The sequence below is a fragment of the Syngnathus scovelli genome, chromosome 8 (assembly GCF_024217435.2).
Source record: "Syngnathus scovelli strain Florida chromosome 8, RoL_Ssco_1.2, whole genome shotgun sequence".
In the NCBI taxonomy this organism is placed as follows: Eukaryota; Metazoa; Chordata; class Actinopteri; order Syngnathiformes; family Syngnathidae; genus Syngnathus; species Syngnathus scovelli.
In genome coordinates, this window is record NC_090854.1 from 15,035,032 (window position 1) to 15,051,375 (window position 16,344).

A 16,344-nucleotide genomic window follows, 5' to 3' on the forward strand; every position below is an offset into this window, starting at 1 on the left:
GGAAAATACGGTATGTTTAAACATATTTGACTCGATATTAATAATGGTGGACTGGCATGCACAAGTTTCTAATGTGCATATATAATAAAGCCTTATTCAAAGATGTTTGGTACACATTTTGGTGATGACAAAGTCTACCATGATCTCAGGTATGTTCATGAAGTATAGACTCATTTATTTTGTTACCATTATAATTAGATCTTACTGGAAAAAAGCATATAGCAACATGAAACATTAACGCTGTATGGAGCAAATAATAAAGTGTGCACTCTACACAAGCGTGTTGCTGCTATGCCATGGCAGCAAAATGTAAATCTAATCGGATCAAATGCCTTCCTGCAGAGGGCCTTGCCCGGTGATCCCGCAATGGACGCCAGTCCCCCGGGTACTCGTCTTGATGTGAGAGCCCTTATCAGAGTGTATCGCCGTCCCCACCTGGCTGTCCTTCGGCCTCACGTAGAGAACAAAAGGGTCCTTCAGCAGAAAGAGAGGTTATCTCAATGTGCACTTATAATGGCTGAATGCTTTGCATCACTCGTGCGCATTCACGGAGCATACACAGCAGCCTTTTAACAGCTATGGATTTTCTTGAAGCTTAAGCTAGAGAAGTCTGAATTCTTACATCAAATATTGTATATTTTTCCCCCAGCCAACTGATTGTCAATGCCCCTTTGTGCAACATTCTACAAAAATTTTGAGCTGAAAAAGATGGATTTCCCAGTCTCACATTTTTCGTGTGAATGAACAAACGTTATAGGTGTTATTTTCATAGACAGAGCATCCGCGAAAGTTAATCTAATCTTTCGGCCAGCTCAGATAACATCAGACAACATCGCAGGGAAGACAGCAGGTCTAATGTGACATATTTCTTTCACAAATATGTCAACATTAAACCCTCTGAAACATTGTACGATAGATATATTGTATGATCATTGTGGATGATCTCAGCTACTGGGTGGCATAGTCTCGCAAATGTCCCATGTTGAAACACTCGTGTGTGACTAAAAGAAGCTATATTTAAAAGGAATTAGAACGACCACTTTGATTGGCCTTGATTGATCACTCCCACAGCAGAGCAACCCATCCTCTCTCAGATCCGCCGACCTATCAATGAGGCTGCCATGTGCCGAAATGTAATCGTCTGGAGGGTTTGACGGGCCCTGAAATGGACTCGCCTTCCGTGAATTTCCCCAAATTCCCAATGGCCACCACCCTCGTGGTGAAATGGCATCTAATGTATCAAATTCTTGTCTCCTTGTCAATTAACCCAAAATATGCATCTCTCAGGATGGCAAGGTAAAGTGTCGGCTGAGTGTCATATGGTCATAAAATTCTCCCACTGAGTTTATAACGAGCTCATCAAGGTGTTGCTACGTAAAATGATATTTTAACAAGAGGATGCTGACTTTGCGCTTATCTGTCATTATTATTAGAACAGGCCTCTATCATCTTATCCGGCCATCCATTTTGGCTCTTTAAGTGATGGTTTCTGTGTTCTGCCTGCTGCGTTCTCCCTCATTATTGCCAGCTATTTCCCATCTTCCTCAACTGTGAAGGCCACCACGCCACAACTCCAATCAGGACGAAACGACTTGGTCACGTTCACGGCTCATTAACGAGCGAGTCTTTACTCGAGTTGACTGCAGCGGGCGACTTGTCTTCCTCGTGGCACTGTGTGGATGTGAATGAATCTTACAGCAGCAGCTGTCATTGTACTTGGAGTGCGTGTAACATCAGCTAAGTGACATCACGAGTGGTGTTATTGCAACTGCATGCGGGATAGTGGCAATGATCCTGATCTCGTTTTAGTACAAGCAACACTACTGCATGTTAAAAGCATCGAGATTACGACTGTCCCAATATGACTGGATGGAGATGATAGAAGATTATTGGCAAAGGGTAACAATTAAACTACTAACCTACCAACCAGCCTGTTTATATTATTCAACAACAATTAGACAATTCAGAAAAACCTCTGGAACAAAATTATTTGGCATTTGGCACATCAGATGAATACAGGCAAATCACACATATACAAAGTTATGGTTGAGACAAAGCAGTGATTCCTTCACTGACCGTGTTTTGACTTTAAGTAAGGGAATATTTAATGAGAAAAAAAGTACTTGTACCTTGGCTGACTTTGAATTTCACCATCACAACAACTTAATGCAAAACCCAGTGGATCGCCACACAAGGGGCTGGTGACATATGCATATTTCATTAATTCTTTTGTATCTAAAAGTGCACAATCAAAGCGATTCATTCTCTACGGACAACTGGTAGTATCTTTGTCTATGTTCGGGGACCAGAGTCACCCAACAAACAAATTGAAATGGGCTGCCAAATACGAATTTAGTTTTTATTAACAAACAATTTTATTAATAAACAACACAATGGAGAATATCCGATTGTGACACCTGCTGTGATCAGAGACAAGATTAAAAGTTTCGGTCTTCGTCTTTGGCTTTCAAGTTTTTTGCAGCGCGACTTCATTTAATATTTAATATTCATTAGAAACCTGAAATAAGGCCATCAAATTTTTTGTACATTTGTAAAAAATTATCGGCACTTTCTGTTTTGTTCACTTGGAAAGAAATGGCACTTAATGTGGGAAACAATGGTGGTTAATATGATCTTCCTTTGTGGAGTTATGTTTTCCTTGTTATTTTGTGGGTTTTGTAAAAATATCTCCCCCCACTTTCCCAAAAGACGCATGTTACATTAGGCTCATTGAAGACAACATTGTGTAAAATGTGATTGTTGACTGTTTTTGTAAGTTATGTATTAATAATAATAAAAAACATGTCAGTTAATTTTATTTTCCAATAAGGCATTTTGCACATCTTAGTGCATGCATATTAATTCCTGCAGGGGAACAAAATAACAAGCCATATACCCGTGGCATTTCCTATGAAGTGTTTTTTCCTCAAGTTCGAACTTGTACAACCCTTGTCTGGCAAAAAAATATTGTACGTATGTTTTTAACTCCGTATTACAAATTCATTGATTCCGCTCCTCTTTTTGCCCCTTAGTTCGGCAGCGTCACAACTAAGCCATCCATTGGTTGAAAATAGCCACGTGAGTCTGACGTATGAGGAAGTAACTCAAGCCAACGCGTGACTATTTGTTTACATCCTGCAGTCATCTCCCTGCGAAGGATTCCTTTTGCAATCAAACTGCCATTAGATTTTTAAATTAAAAAAAAAAAAAATTCCCATACTTTCCAAGCAATACCAACACTGATTAAAGTGTGTTGGGTGCGTTTACCTCCCGAACAATAATGATCTTAGCAGCATCCGATGAAACATGCTAATGCTAAATAGCACAACACTGGCGTGTAAGTAACCCATCAATACAACCTTTTCAGAAACATTTTTTGATGTAATGAGTTTGCATGCACTTCTGCCTTTGGCGGGTTGTGTGTTCTACTTCAGCTTGCAGCCAAAGAAGCTAGCACAAAGATGCAACCTGTCACGAAGCTGCACAAATGATAGGTAAGACAATGCAACCTGCCACTCGTGCACAAGTTGTTTGTTTTTTCTTTTACCTAATATGTAATGGGGTCCAACAATACATGCCAACATCCGTGTGTCCTCAGGAATTTGGACGATGCTAAGGAATGAACTAGGTGCTGATCCATCATCATGGCGTTGTCTGAGGTTCCTTGGGATGAGGAAGTCCCCCTCCCCAGGCTGGGTCCTGTTCAGGCCAAGATCACTGTGGCTCTGGTGGCAGTGCTGTGCTTTATCAATAGTTATGATGGGGACTTCGTGTTTGACGATTCGGAGGCAATCATCAACAACAAGGTTTTATCCATTTATTTTTCAATGTGTATATAGTTTTGTTTATACTATTTACTAACTAGGGCATTTGACATTTGATGTTAAATTTACATATTAGACACATGCAGTGTTAAATGTGTTTCTTGTGTCTGTGGCAGGACTTGAAGCCAACAACACCCTTGACTAACATTTGGAAAAATGACTTCTGGGGAAGCAACCTGAGCAGCAACTCCAGTCACAAATCCTATAGACCACTCACTGTCTTTACTTTTAGGTGTGTACTCTTCTGCAGCTTCAGCACACCCAGTATTAGCAAGCTTTAGAAAATAGAAAATGTGCTTGGTTCTGATTGCCAAGGTATCATTTGATCAAACCTATGAGCGTGATACAGAAATAGCATTACAATTTTTATATGCACCTTTATATTAATCAGATGTAAACATTCCTTAGTTTATCAGTTTTAACACTTTATTTGTTTTAACACTTTATTAAAGCAACAGTTTGTTAGCTCAGTCCGTCAAGTGAATCCTTCATACAGAAAAGGAAACTACAGATTTGGTTTACTAGTTGCCGACCAATCATGTCACAGCAACATTTTAAAACCTGTGGTTTTGCAGGTTGAACTACATGTTGGCAGGCGGCCTGCATCCCGTGGGCTTCCACGTGCTGAATATCGCCCTCCATGCCGTCATTTCCGCCCTGATGGTGGATGTGTTCGCCCTGCTGATTGGTGGACTGGCTTATGATGAAAAGACTCGCCGACTGAACCGTGCTCCTAAGACCTCCCTGCTGGCCGCGCTCTTCTTCGCTGCACACCCCGTCCACACGGAAAGCGTAAGTAACAGGAAATAGATTTTTTTTAGAACAGACTTACTTCAGAGGGTTCGGTTTAATGTAACTCAAGGAAAAGTAAAAAGTAATCCTCCAAATAATTACATATATTCATTAAAAAAATACTCAAGTACTGGGGAACTAACTAGTGAGTAGCTTCTGATTTATTATTTTTTTAATCAGAGCGAAATTCCAAATAGGATTCTGTAATTTCAACAAAAACAATAGAAAATGAAATAACAAAAGAACAGGTGGGAAGATGAATGAGTCATTAGCGCAGCCATCCGTCTCACTGTTCTGAGGTTGAGGGTTCTAATTCTGGTGCTGGTCTTCCTCTTTGGTTTTTGCTTCTTCTTGTCAAGTTTACGTGGGTTTTCTCATCCTCTCCAATTGCAAGACTATGTTAGGTTGATGGAAGACGCTGCATTGTCCATAGGTCTGAGTGATTCTTTGTCTTGCCCTCAATCGGCTGACGTCTCACCCAAAGTCGGCAAGGATAGGGAACAGGAACAAAGCAACTGGAACAGTAAATTACAACAATTTCATTTGTTATTCCAGAGCTCTGAAATCTGGACTCCTGCTACCCCGCCACGTTAATTGTTGCCAATTAAACCAGATCCCTTTCGCCGCTTTGAATTTAACCAGGAAACGATCCCCTACGGAGAAATTGTGCCGCATCCCATTTTTATTTTGGGGCTGTCAACTAACAAGGCAGTTGCCCTGCAACAGCGCGACGGTGTCTGTGTCATCCTGAGCTTTTTCCACAGTAAACAATGTAGTGGTTTCAGGCCAAGAACAAACGGGCCGTCTCAGCTGGGAGCGTTGGGACCAAGGTGCATGTGGACAACGCAGACGGCTCGCTATAGGATCTTTATTGACCTGCTATGTACGCCTGCGTGTGTTTGCTGTGAAGCGTGGCTGGAAGGCGCCGGCTTCCTCTCTCGTTTTCGCTTTAATCATGCAGGGCGAGAATGGTGCGGCGGGCACGCGGTTGGCTCAGGCCGGCCTGCTGCATGTATCAAAGCAGGCAACCCCAGGATGCTCACCAAACTGTACCCACACACTGTATGGAGTCACATGTTAACATTAATGAGAAGTCCTTTGCTCCTTTTGTGAGTACTCCTACAGTTGGAACTAAATACAAAAATAAAAGTGAAATGACAGAGGCAGTCGGCCAAAAAAGAAAAATAGATTCACCTCTTTTACAGTGCCTCTGTCGCTTTACCGATCATTGTGGAAAGGCAGTTCAAAGTCAACATGGCAAGTTTATGCTTTTGCAGGTTGCATCAAAACCGCAACAATGGTGGCTCAGTGTCTGTTGCTTTTTTTTTTTCTCCATATTCTCCTTTTTAACTATTTTTATATTTTTCCCTTTGCTGCTGTTCTGACTTTATTTATCATTTTACTTCATCTGAGGCTATTAGTCATAACAGCGACAGCGAGATAGATAGATAGATAGATAGATAGATAGATAGATAGATAGATAGATAGATAGATAGATAGATAGATAGATAGATAGATAGATAGATAGATAGATAAAAAAGAAAAGCATGAAATCGGGAGATGCTGCTCAACTACATCTTTCCAGCTAGTACCAGAGCCGTAACGCAGGTGGTCTGGACCCCTTTTGTACAGTTCCGGCAAAAGCTAGGTATTTTCCACCTAATTTCCTGCCTACATCACTTTTCTGTATGAGCAACGCTGAATAGAGGTCAACCCAGCAATTTAACACCTGCAGAGGGGGTATTCGTGGCGGAGGTTGGCATTTTCTGTTAAAGTCAGACTTTTTTTCACCTGTCTGTATTCACCAATACTGAATGGGGGGCAGGGGTGAAGTCTTGGATGGTAGTGTCAGAGCTGCAACAGGTGCACACCAGTACCTGTAAACCCTGTTATATTTCATTTGAATTTTAGGGAATTTTAAGAGGGCATCGGGTAAGAGGTTATTTTCAAAGCCATAATAGAGACACAGAAAAAAAAGTATAGATAAGATAGATTCGGCAAAGGTGAAGGCTGGTATGAGGGTAGAGTTCAGCAAAATAGGACCAGCATTGGGTCGAGCAAGTGATGCAAAGTTATACTGGACTTCTCCGTCCATGTTGCGTTGAAAGCAATTGCACAGACAAATGGTGGAAAATTAAGTTTTGTCATTGGCCATATTGTTGTTAGGGTGATTAACACGTTATGATGAACATTAAACCATATAAATGTGTATAAAATATATTTGAATGAAAATCTAAATATAATTTCCTTCAATTAGGCCACAAAACATGTCGCTGGCTAGGTTTCAGTTTGCAAAGGTTTTGTGTCAACATAATTTTGGGCAATCGAGTTGTAATATTATTTGTGTGGTCTTTTGCATTTCTCCACAAAAGGTGGCAGGCATCGTAGGTCGGGCGGACCTGTTGTGTGCGCTCTTCTTTCATCTCTCCTTCCTCACATACTGTAAAGCTTTCAACAAAGGTGAGTTTGTTCAACAAGACCGCACTGATTCCATTTGAGCAACCACACCATTTTTCGATGTTTTTGTTTTGTTTTCAGGTGCGGACAAAGATGGCGGCTTTTCTGTGGCCTGGATTGCAGTCAGCCTCTCGCTGTGCGCTGCCGCCATGCTTTGTAAAGAACAAGGCATCACCGTCTTGGTATGAAATTCTTCCACCTCATCATGCTTTAAGTTTGCAGCAATGGGATATTTATGTTCTATTCCAACAAATCTATTAATATTAAAGACCGTTTTATTCAGTCGTACCAAATCACAACATTGGGCGTCATAAGTTAAGCTATGAAATGTCAAAATCCTCAAATTGAAAAGAGTATTTCTTTCTCTTCTGTATAATAATCAGGTAACATTTCATAATATTTAAAACAATCTCACAGATGGGTAAGAGTTTCTCTTGTCTCTTTATGTGGAAGAACTAGACTGGAGATAGTGAAGGCTGGCATCCATATTGACCTATGTGTAACCCAATACTGTAATTGGAGCTAATGCTTTCTTTTGTCACTGACCTATATGATTTTATAAATGTCCCTCTTGCGTGTCTTTGCGTTTTACCTCCAGGGTGTAAACGCTGCTTTTGATGTACTCCTCATCTGCAATGTTGACGTGTATGAACTGAGCCAGAGGCTAGTCCTCAGGAAGACCCCTTTTAATGTGAGTTACAGTACCCCGCCTCCCCACACCGCTCTGTCAGAAATCATGCGCTCCCTCGTATGATTAACGTCACATTGCATACACTGCGTATGCAAAGCTCCGTTAATTAGACTCCATCGGTCTGGGGAGGCTCTCACACACACACACACATGCATGCATTATGTATGTACCTATGTACTGTATATGATGTACGTAATGATTTTTGACAGGCACGCGAGATGCTGCGGACGGGCCTGCCTATTCGATTGGCCTTCATGGCTCTAGGCGGCTTCTTCATGCTCTACACCCGCTGGAGAATCATGGGAACTGGGCCGCCGGCGTTCACTGAAGTGGACAACCCCGCTTCGTTCGCGGAGAACATGTTTCTTAGAGTGAGTAAGACTGGGTAGCCGTTATTGTCTTTAAAAGAGCTTTTATTGTGGCTATCGATAAATCCCTGTCTCGCAAGACCGATACTGGTAACTCACTCGTATTTTAAATTTTGAGTTGTTTCTGCATGGCGGAAGGAAATAAATGCAAAAAAATATATTTTTCTCTCTTGAAGAAAACATTTAAAAGACTGTCAAAGTGTTTAGTAAGTTAACAACTGTAGTACAAAGTAGATAAACTGTTTCATAACTATTCATTGTTAATTTTCCTTTATTTTATTATAGCATTAATATTTATGTATAGTGATTTTTTTCATTTTGATACAAATTAATTTATTGCTTTGTACATATTTATTAAAAATACATAGAAACAGACCTGTGAAAAAAATAAACAATACTGAGCAGAGGGAAAAAAAACGCAATTTGATTTTTCAAAAAATCTTTTAGCCCAAGTTTATACTGTACATTGAGTATGTACTTGCATACACTATTTGACATTGTCTAATGATTTGTAGAGCCTGTAGAAAATAATGAAACTCAATTAAATATCTAATTTTATATTACTCCATAGTTCTAAAATGATTTTTACTCTTCCCTCTTGATCGCCTCCCATTCTGGTGATTGACAGGTAGTCAACTATAATTACTACTACGCCCTGAATGGCTGGCTGCTGCTGTGTCCCTGGTGGCTGTGTTTTGATTGGTCCATGGGCTGCGTGCCGCTCATTAAGTCAACCACCGATTGGAGGGTGGTGTGGCCGCTCCTGCTCTGGTGCATCCTGATAGGCTTGGTAGGCCAAGCCTTGTGCTCACCAGACAGCCAGCAGAGAAGGTAAGCGAGCGGAACCATCTCTACGTCTAGAAGTGAGCTTGATTATGAAGACAGCGCCTTCTCATCTTGGTTCTTATCAGACAACTTTTACTCTGTGTGGTCGTTTATGTAATCATTTCACTGTCCTCTCTCCTGACCAAGAACCCTAAGTCTGTCCCTGGTGCTGCTGGTGGTCCCATTTCTGCCGGCCTGCAACATCTTTTTTCGGGTGGGCTTTGTCATTGCCGAGCGTGTGCTCTACCTGCCTTCATCCGGCTACTGCCTCCTTTTGGCCTGCGCCCTGGCACGCTGCTGCCACCGCTGGGTGAAGTACAAGGTGGGGAACGGGTTGTGCCCAAATAAGGCATAGCAACATCTGCATCAGCTCTTTCTCCTCCTTTGCTTGTCAAAAACCTCTGTGGCTCACTTTGACAGACTGAAAAAAAGCAAACATTTCCAGATGAATATAATTTAGATGCTCTGTAATCTAAAGTTTGCTTATATTTCTTTCTCCATACAGAAGATATTTTACTTTTACATCTTAGCCATGATGGTCACATTTGTGGCTCGCTGTGCCCACCGCAGTCACCAGTGGCGGTCGGAGCAAAGCCTTTTCACCAGCGCACTGAACGTGTGCCCACTCAATGCCAAGGTAAAAAAAAAAAAAAAACACCTTTCTTTTTAATGTTGTTGCATATTGAAATTAATAGCGCGGTGATTGTTCAGGTCCATTACAACGTCGGAAAGAATTTGGCTGACAGAGGCAACACCACAACTGCTATTAGCTATTACAGAGAAGCCGTCAGGTTAGCGTTTAATTTTCACTGGTACGTTCCAATCAAATATTGAAAAATGCTCTGTGCATGTCTTGCAGGCTGCATCCCACCTACGTGCACGCCATGAACAACTTGGGTAACATCCTCAAGGAGAGGAACGAGCTGATGGAGGCGGAGCAGCTCCTATCCAAAGCTGTTTCAATCCAGTAAGTTGTGAGCAATGTGACAAAAAAAATGCGCTTTGCCCACCGTTGAGAACACTTTTTTTTCTTAGACCAGATTTCGCTGCCGCATGGATGAATCTGGGTATCGTGCAAAACAGTTTGAGCAAGTTTGAGCAAGCGGAGAGGAGCTACTGGAACGCCATCCACTTCCGGAAGAAGTATCCCGACTGCTACTACAACTTGGGACGCTTGGTGAGAATTAGGCCGCTTTCCACTGAAATTCCAGAAATTATTTTGGTCTTGGTGTGGTTGCTTCCTGAAACTAATAGGATCCAATCCAACGTCCTGCTCTGCAAATGTCATTCCAAAGATTCCTGGCCTTTATTAAATTAGCCAGAAGGACCGATTAATTCATTTTAAAAAATAATTTTAAACTATTTCACACAGTCTAATCACATATTGGTTCTCCAAAAGTACCTCAGGAGATTTCACTGTAAAAATCACAGTGTCACATTCTAAAACGCATACGATACTGTACATACCAAATGAAATGTTGATATTCTGTTTTCATGCTGCCAGTACGCTGACCAACAAAGACACGTGGATGCTCTGAACGCATGGAGGAACGCGACAGTACTAAAACCTGATCATAGCCTGGCGTGGAACAACATGGTCATTCTACTGGACAACATTGGTATGCACAACCACGCACATACCTAATATACTATAAACTTGACTTAAAAAATTTTTACACATAAGTTTGCCATGCTTTGGAAGACGCTGCTGTTTTGGTTAGCAATTCAAACATTACTTGGTTGTACAAGAATCAGAATCATCTTTATTGGGCAACTATGTAAAAAAATACACAAAGAATTTGCTTCTGGTTGCACACTAGTATTGGAGTAACAAACAACGATAACAACCAGTGATGGGAATTTGATCAAATTTTGCCAATCCATCATTCGTCCTTCTGCGACCTTGGCACCCTTCCGTCATTGTCAGTCCGTCCTTATTCATAATACAATAATCCATCTGTCCATCCTCATTATTTTAGAAACACTTCCGTGATCACTTCCGTCTGCCCGTGAATATGTTTTCATATTTTGTTGACATTAACAAAAGACCTTAGTTTTTGTGTCCCGGCGTCGGCGGGCAAGTACTGTCATCGTTTGTGTCCTGTGGAAGCAAATCAAAGCAGCCCAACAAGATTAGAGCGTAAGAGCGAGAATCAGCAATGCTTGAAATTTATGTATTAAGGCTTTTGTCTTGTGAGTTTCTCAAGGCGCTCCTCCCCGCCGTGTGGAGAATGCTCTGATTTCCGAACGCACCAGCCATTTTGTCGGGGAGGTGCTCCCGTGGGGAGGCGGAGTCTCCCTGGAGGGCGCTGCAGCCATCCAATCAGTGCCCGGCATGTTTGCTGATCAAACGTGGGTGAGCACAGCCAGAGCAGTGCCCCTCCGAGAGGCCCCCCTCCCTCCATCCGCAAATCTGACTGAAATAATCATAGCCCTTTCCCCTGTTCACCAACAAACAAACAAAAAAGAGAAAAGAATAACGGGTGTTACTTTCAAAGGGAAAGTGGTATGTTGTATATAGTGGTATTTGCTTTTCTCTGTGGATTTTTTTTTTCCCCTAACAAAAGTCTCGTGACTTAGGACTGTCTGCTTGCCTGTCTGTTTCCTCCATTTTTGGGGGGCGGGCAGACACCAGACGGGTCGGTGACAGAGATCAATAACCCAGTCGGGCCTTGTGTTCATCCCTAATTAGGGACCAAACCGCTCGTCCGTGTGTGCACAGGGTGAATGCTCCATCCCCAAAATAAATAAAAGCTGACAGTTGCTGTGTGTCATTACTATGTGCAAGCTGCTCGTCTTAACTTCTGTCTGTCAACACACAATCTCGCTCGCCTCAGCCAGTCTTTTTTAAAATGATCAAACACACTTTAATGCAAAAAATTTAACACATTTGTAACCTTAATTGATGACCATGGGACCATCTCTTTCTCAAAACATTTTGTTTGGGGTAATTTGAGCTGGTTTTGTGAAACATGTCAGCGGTTCACACCTATGCAATACATCTTGTACAAGAATATGCAGATACCAATACCAATACCAGTATGCCGATTCCGTATGTCAATACTCGAACTAAAAAATGCTCCGATACTATGATACCAATACCAGTTCATTAGCCTGATATTTAGCTTTCTGGGCAAGGACAGGAGCAGCCATTTGGAAAAAAGTAAACATGAATGACGGCACTTTGTTAGCTGACTGCAAATTCTACTTTGATGACCTTGATCTCTTATTTCTACGTCATCTCCCATTTATGTATTCATTTTACATAGTGCCACTGCCCGCCTGAGACACCAAAAACATTTAAACACTGAAGCTCCACCCTCTTATCCAGGTAACTTAGGCCAAGCGGAGATGATTGGACGAGAAGCTTTGAGGCTTCTCCCAAACGACCACACCATCATGTTTTCACTGGCCAACGTACTGGGAAAGCAAGAAAAGTACAAGGTGAGTAGCATACTTTTTATTTCAGGAAAAAAAAAGAAGTAATATTTGTGTCTTCATTTGTTAGGAATCAGAGGGCTTCTTCCTCAACGCTCTCCAAATCAACCCAAATGCAGCTGGCTGCCATGGCAATTTAGGTGACAATTAACTTCACTTTATATGTTTGTAATCATTTGAATTGTATTTTTTTAGACTCATATTTGTTTATTTTGATACATAAAGTTGTACAGCTTTCATAAAGCTTTGCTTATTTCATGCCAAAGTTAAAAGCACATTAACTTATGATAGGTTACTTTTTTTTGCCCTAAATAAATATTCATGCATCTTCTGCAGCTGTGCTTTACCATCGCTGGGGCAAACTGGAACTGGCACAGAAACACTACGAGTTGTCTCTTAAGTTGGACCCAAAGGCCCCGGGCACACGAGACAACTACAACATGCTCCGACGCAAACTGGACCAGCGCAAACGCCACACACCCTGAGGGTACGCCCATCCGCTGCCGACATCAAACACTCCTCTTCGCAATCCAACTGATTTTTACATCTAAATTAAAGGGTGGTTTCCTAGCTCCTTCCCGTGTGATGTTTCTTAATTAGATTGTCGTGTGTCATAGACGACACAGGTGTCAGCCTCTCGCTGTGTTAACTGTTGTTATTACTGCTGCTCCGCTTGATGATCACCATGTGGAACCCATCGGCCTTTGCACGATGTTGTCTCAGCTGGACGCAACATTGCCACATGTGTGAGGCCCAAAAAAAAAAATCCTTACTTGGATTGACCCTTGTCCTCTAGACACAAACTACCCATGTATACAGTAAGTGGAAGTTTACACCATATGACTAGTCAGTGATGACACGAATGATGATCACACCTCGCGGTATTCTTTGTTTTGGTTTATTTTGCCGAGCTCTTTGTCAATGCGATGGCACTTGGCTATTTGCTACCCTGCGGCCACTCCCTAATAGGAGAAAGTTTTTTTTTTTTTTGTGTGTCCACACGAAGACACAAGGTCACAGAGGACAGGAAACCGATGGCAGACTCTTCATGAAAACACAGCAGCTTCAAAGAAAGGGGGGCGGGGGGGGGACTGGGGATGCTCTCCCCTGGGGACAAAACACACACACACACAGATAGTGAAGAACACAGCCGAGGGATCAAGCGACCTCAGTGTGAAACATCAGTCAACAAGTGTGCACCCGGGTTCAAAGGTCAATACACTTCTATTTTTTCACCTGCTTCCTTCAGCTAAGCATGGAACTTTTTGAAGATGCGATAGGGCTGGTTTCATTTTAAGGTTTGTTTGTACTTACAGTACAATGCACCACTTGTTACTTTGATGCTTTCAACTTCTTATTCTTCACATCTCCATGGGGGGTAGTATTTGATATTTGATCCCCCTAAATATGCAACTAATAGCGGGATGTCGACCATATGGACAAAAGTCTCGGGACGCAGCTCTTAATTGAATAATGAAATCAATCAGTGGGTGGCCTTAGACCCACTTAGTCGCCTGCAAAGCCATCATCATACTAAGAAAATATGGAATTACATCGTATTGACAAAATTGTTGGAAATGACTTGCTCTTTTTTTACGATGCAATGCAAGTGGTCGAGCAAACTTTTTGGGATTCTCTTGAAAAGTGATGATTATGGAAATATGAGAATTCCGCTTTATTCCTTATAATAATTTGGTCCAGTTTGAGAGTGTGTGGGTGATCAAATTATTTTTATTTTTTCTATTCAACTTTTTTTGTGTGTCATTACAATGCAAACAAAACAATAAACGCGAGTACCAAATTTATAATTAGTCATTTCTGGGAGAAGTATTGCATTATCTGAAGCACAAGGGGTCCCAATATTTTTGGCCATGATGACTGTGCCTTAAGACTGTCATAGAACACTGCAGCTTTTTCAAGTCCACTAGTGTAAAGGTCACCAGAGTTCCACGCTATGGAGCAATTGCAGACAGAACAGGATTAAATGGTGACATTCAAGACTGAGCGCTTCGTCCTCACACTATTATTGTAGTCAGTCACGCGCTGTAATGACGTACGAAACATCGGTCGCTGACTTAATGTACTTTACGGATCCCCTTCTTTACTTTTTGCCAGAGATCCTTCTCTTTCGGCGCCTGCTGCTGCCGCCGCTGCACAGCTGTGCAGTCGTGTCAATGAGAGGAGGGCAGTGCACTTTTATCGCCATCATTCTTTGAATACCTTTCATTATCATAAAATATGTCTGGTATTAAAGGGATGGACTCACCGGTCCGTCCGCTCACATCTTCATTAGACATTCTGACTGAGAGGCAAAACCTGAGACTTCCCAGGGAGTGACATTAATAAAAGATGGGATACTAGCGGCTTATGAAGTCCTCTCCTTGTTCGCCTCGCTCAGCATTGCACACCTTTTACCCGCTTGGATTGTCCATCATAATGATATCAACCGGATCTGATCCCAGGTGGAGTTCTTTTGGAACTCAAGAGGGGGAAAACACTCCCTGTGCAAAATCTATTGTATTTATTTTCCTATATAAGGAATAAAAGTACCACTTGTTGCAGGAGTATTTTCAATAAGTGCGTGCGTGTGTGTGTGTGTGTACTATGTGTGTGCGCTTGGAGGGGTTCTTCACTATTTTTGAACTAATCTCAGAACAGCGGGTGTGCTTCTTTGCACAACAACCCCCAAGAAAATAAAAGATATGCACTCTAATGAATTTAATCACCCGGCAACAACATTCATACACCTTATTGAGCTGTCCTTATAGGTGGGGAGGGGGGAGGGGGGTAGCATAATGGACAAGTGGTTTGCGCATCCTCACAGGGATGGCCCTTTGAGTCCGGGCCTCTGGCTTTTTTGGAATCCAAGAGCAGATCTGTCAAGCCAGGACCAAATTGGGTCAAGAAAATTGTCTTTTAGGTCAAATAAAATGCAGATTTTATGTTCACTATATTTAAACACTGTCTAGTTTGCTTATCGTGACACTCTCAGCTATAAACAATCCCAACCTAAATTGCCACTACAACACCAAACTCAAAGCTACACAAGCAGCAATGAAAAAAATGTTCAATGAGCGTCACAATTTATATGTTACTCCAAAAATGGATATATTCAACATATTTAGACAAAATTCAATTAATATAATCAGTATGTGGCTTAGAAGGGTGATGATTTGGTGACTTTGGATAAAATGCAGGAAATAAATACAGTTGGATCATGTTAAAATCTTGGAGTGAGTTGCCCCCCCACCCCCCCACACACACATACACATACCCTCCACCCTAACCACAACAATCCTAATGGGCTCTGATGGGCACCTCCCTCTTACTTGTCTAATTGATGTCAATTCTGCTCACTTGACGCCATCCTCATGGCCACCCCTCCTTATGTATTTCGTGTAGTAGTGCCGGGGGTCCCTATTTCAACAAGGGGACCACTCCGTCCGCGTCATCCAGATCATGTTACTCGACATCGCTGCATCACTGGATGCATAACAACAACAACCATCAGTCCCCTCCCCCAAATGTCAGGGTGCCTCCCCGATATCTCTGTGTCCGTCTGGCATGGATGCGCTCTGTCATGTCAAGGAGGGCTACTGTCACCAGTTATCGGCCCTGTTGCCTTTACAAGCCTTGGCATTTACAGCCATGCTACACAAAACAGAGCTTCCAAAAGACCCCCCGTCCCGCTCCCACCCTTCCAAAATAATCAAACACCCCCGCCTCCTCTTTGAGAGTTGTTCAGCCAAAATTATCACCATAGTTACCTAGTTACTCCAGCTTCAATACGAGCTTGATCATAATTAAGTTAATTAAGCTAAAACAGGGCAGCGTGGTGTGATAGTGGTTGGCATGTCTGCCTCGCAGTCAGGTTATGGACTGATTGAAAATCTTAAATCAGAAGTCACCAATCTTTTTTGAACCTGAGAGTTAATGAGAAGGGCAACCA

The 16,344-nt window shown here is 42.0% G+C and overlaps 1 protein-coding gene across 1 annotated transcript; it reads left to right on the forward strand.

The window, feature by feature from the left end:
• Window positions 1-3,092: 3,092 nt before the first annotated feature.
• tmtc4 (transmembrane O-mannosyltransferase targeting cadherins 4) lies at window positions 3,093-12,965 on the forward strand. The gene is made up of 19 exons (XM_049728499.2): window positions 3,093-3,337; window positions 3,435-3,494; window positions 3,599-3,806; window positions 3,941-4,056; window positions 4,400-4,616; window positions 6,989-7,076; window positions 7,155-7,255; window positions 7,672-7,764; window positions 7,974-8,135; window positions 8,761-8,963; window positions 9,105-9,279; window positions 9,463-9,594; window positions 9,669-9,748; window positions 9,817-9,924; window positions 9,993-10,134; window positions 10,462-10,576; window positions 12,289-12,401; window positions 12,466-12,535; window positions 12,732-12,965. Exons 3-19 carry the CDS (start codon window positions 3,645-3,647, stop codon window positions 12,878-12,880), a joined length of 2,226 nt encoding a protein of 741 aa, XP_049584456.1. The 5' UTR covers window positions 3,093-3,337; window positions 3,435-3,494; window positions 3,599-3,644; the 3' UTR covers window positions 12,881-12,965.
• The last annotated feature ends 3,379 nt before the right edge of the window (window positions 12,966-16,344 follow it).

Excerpts from the sequence above, each read along its gene's own strand:
- tmtc4 (XM_049728499.2), top strand. The coding sequence starts at position 3,645 with ATGGCGTTGTCTGAGGTTCCTTGGGATGAGGAAGTCCCCCTCCCCAGG. Across the intron at positions 9,925-9,992 it reads TCCAAAGCTGTTTCAATCCA|ACCAGATTTCGCTGCCGCAT; the intron begins GTAAGTTGTGAG and ends TTTTTTTCTTAG. Across the intron at positions 10,135-10,461 it reads ACTACAACTTGGGACGCTTG|TACGCTGACCAACAAAGACA; the intron begins GTGAGAATTAGG and ends TCATGCTGCCAG.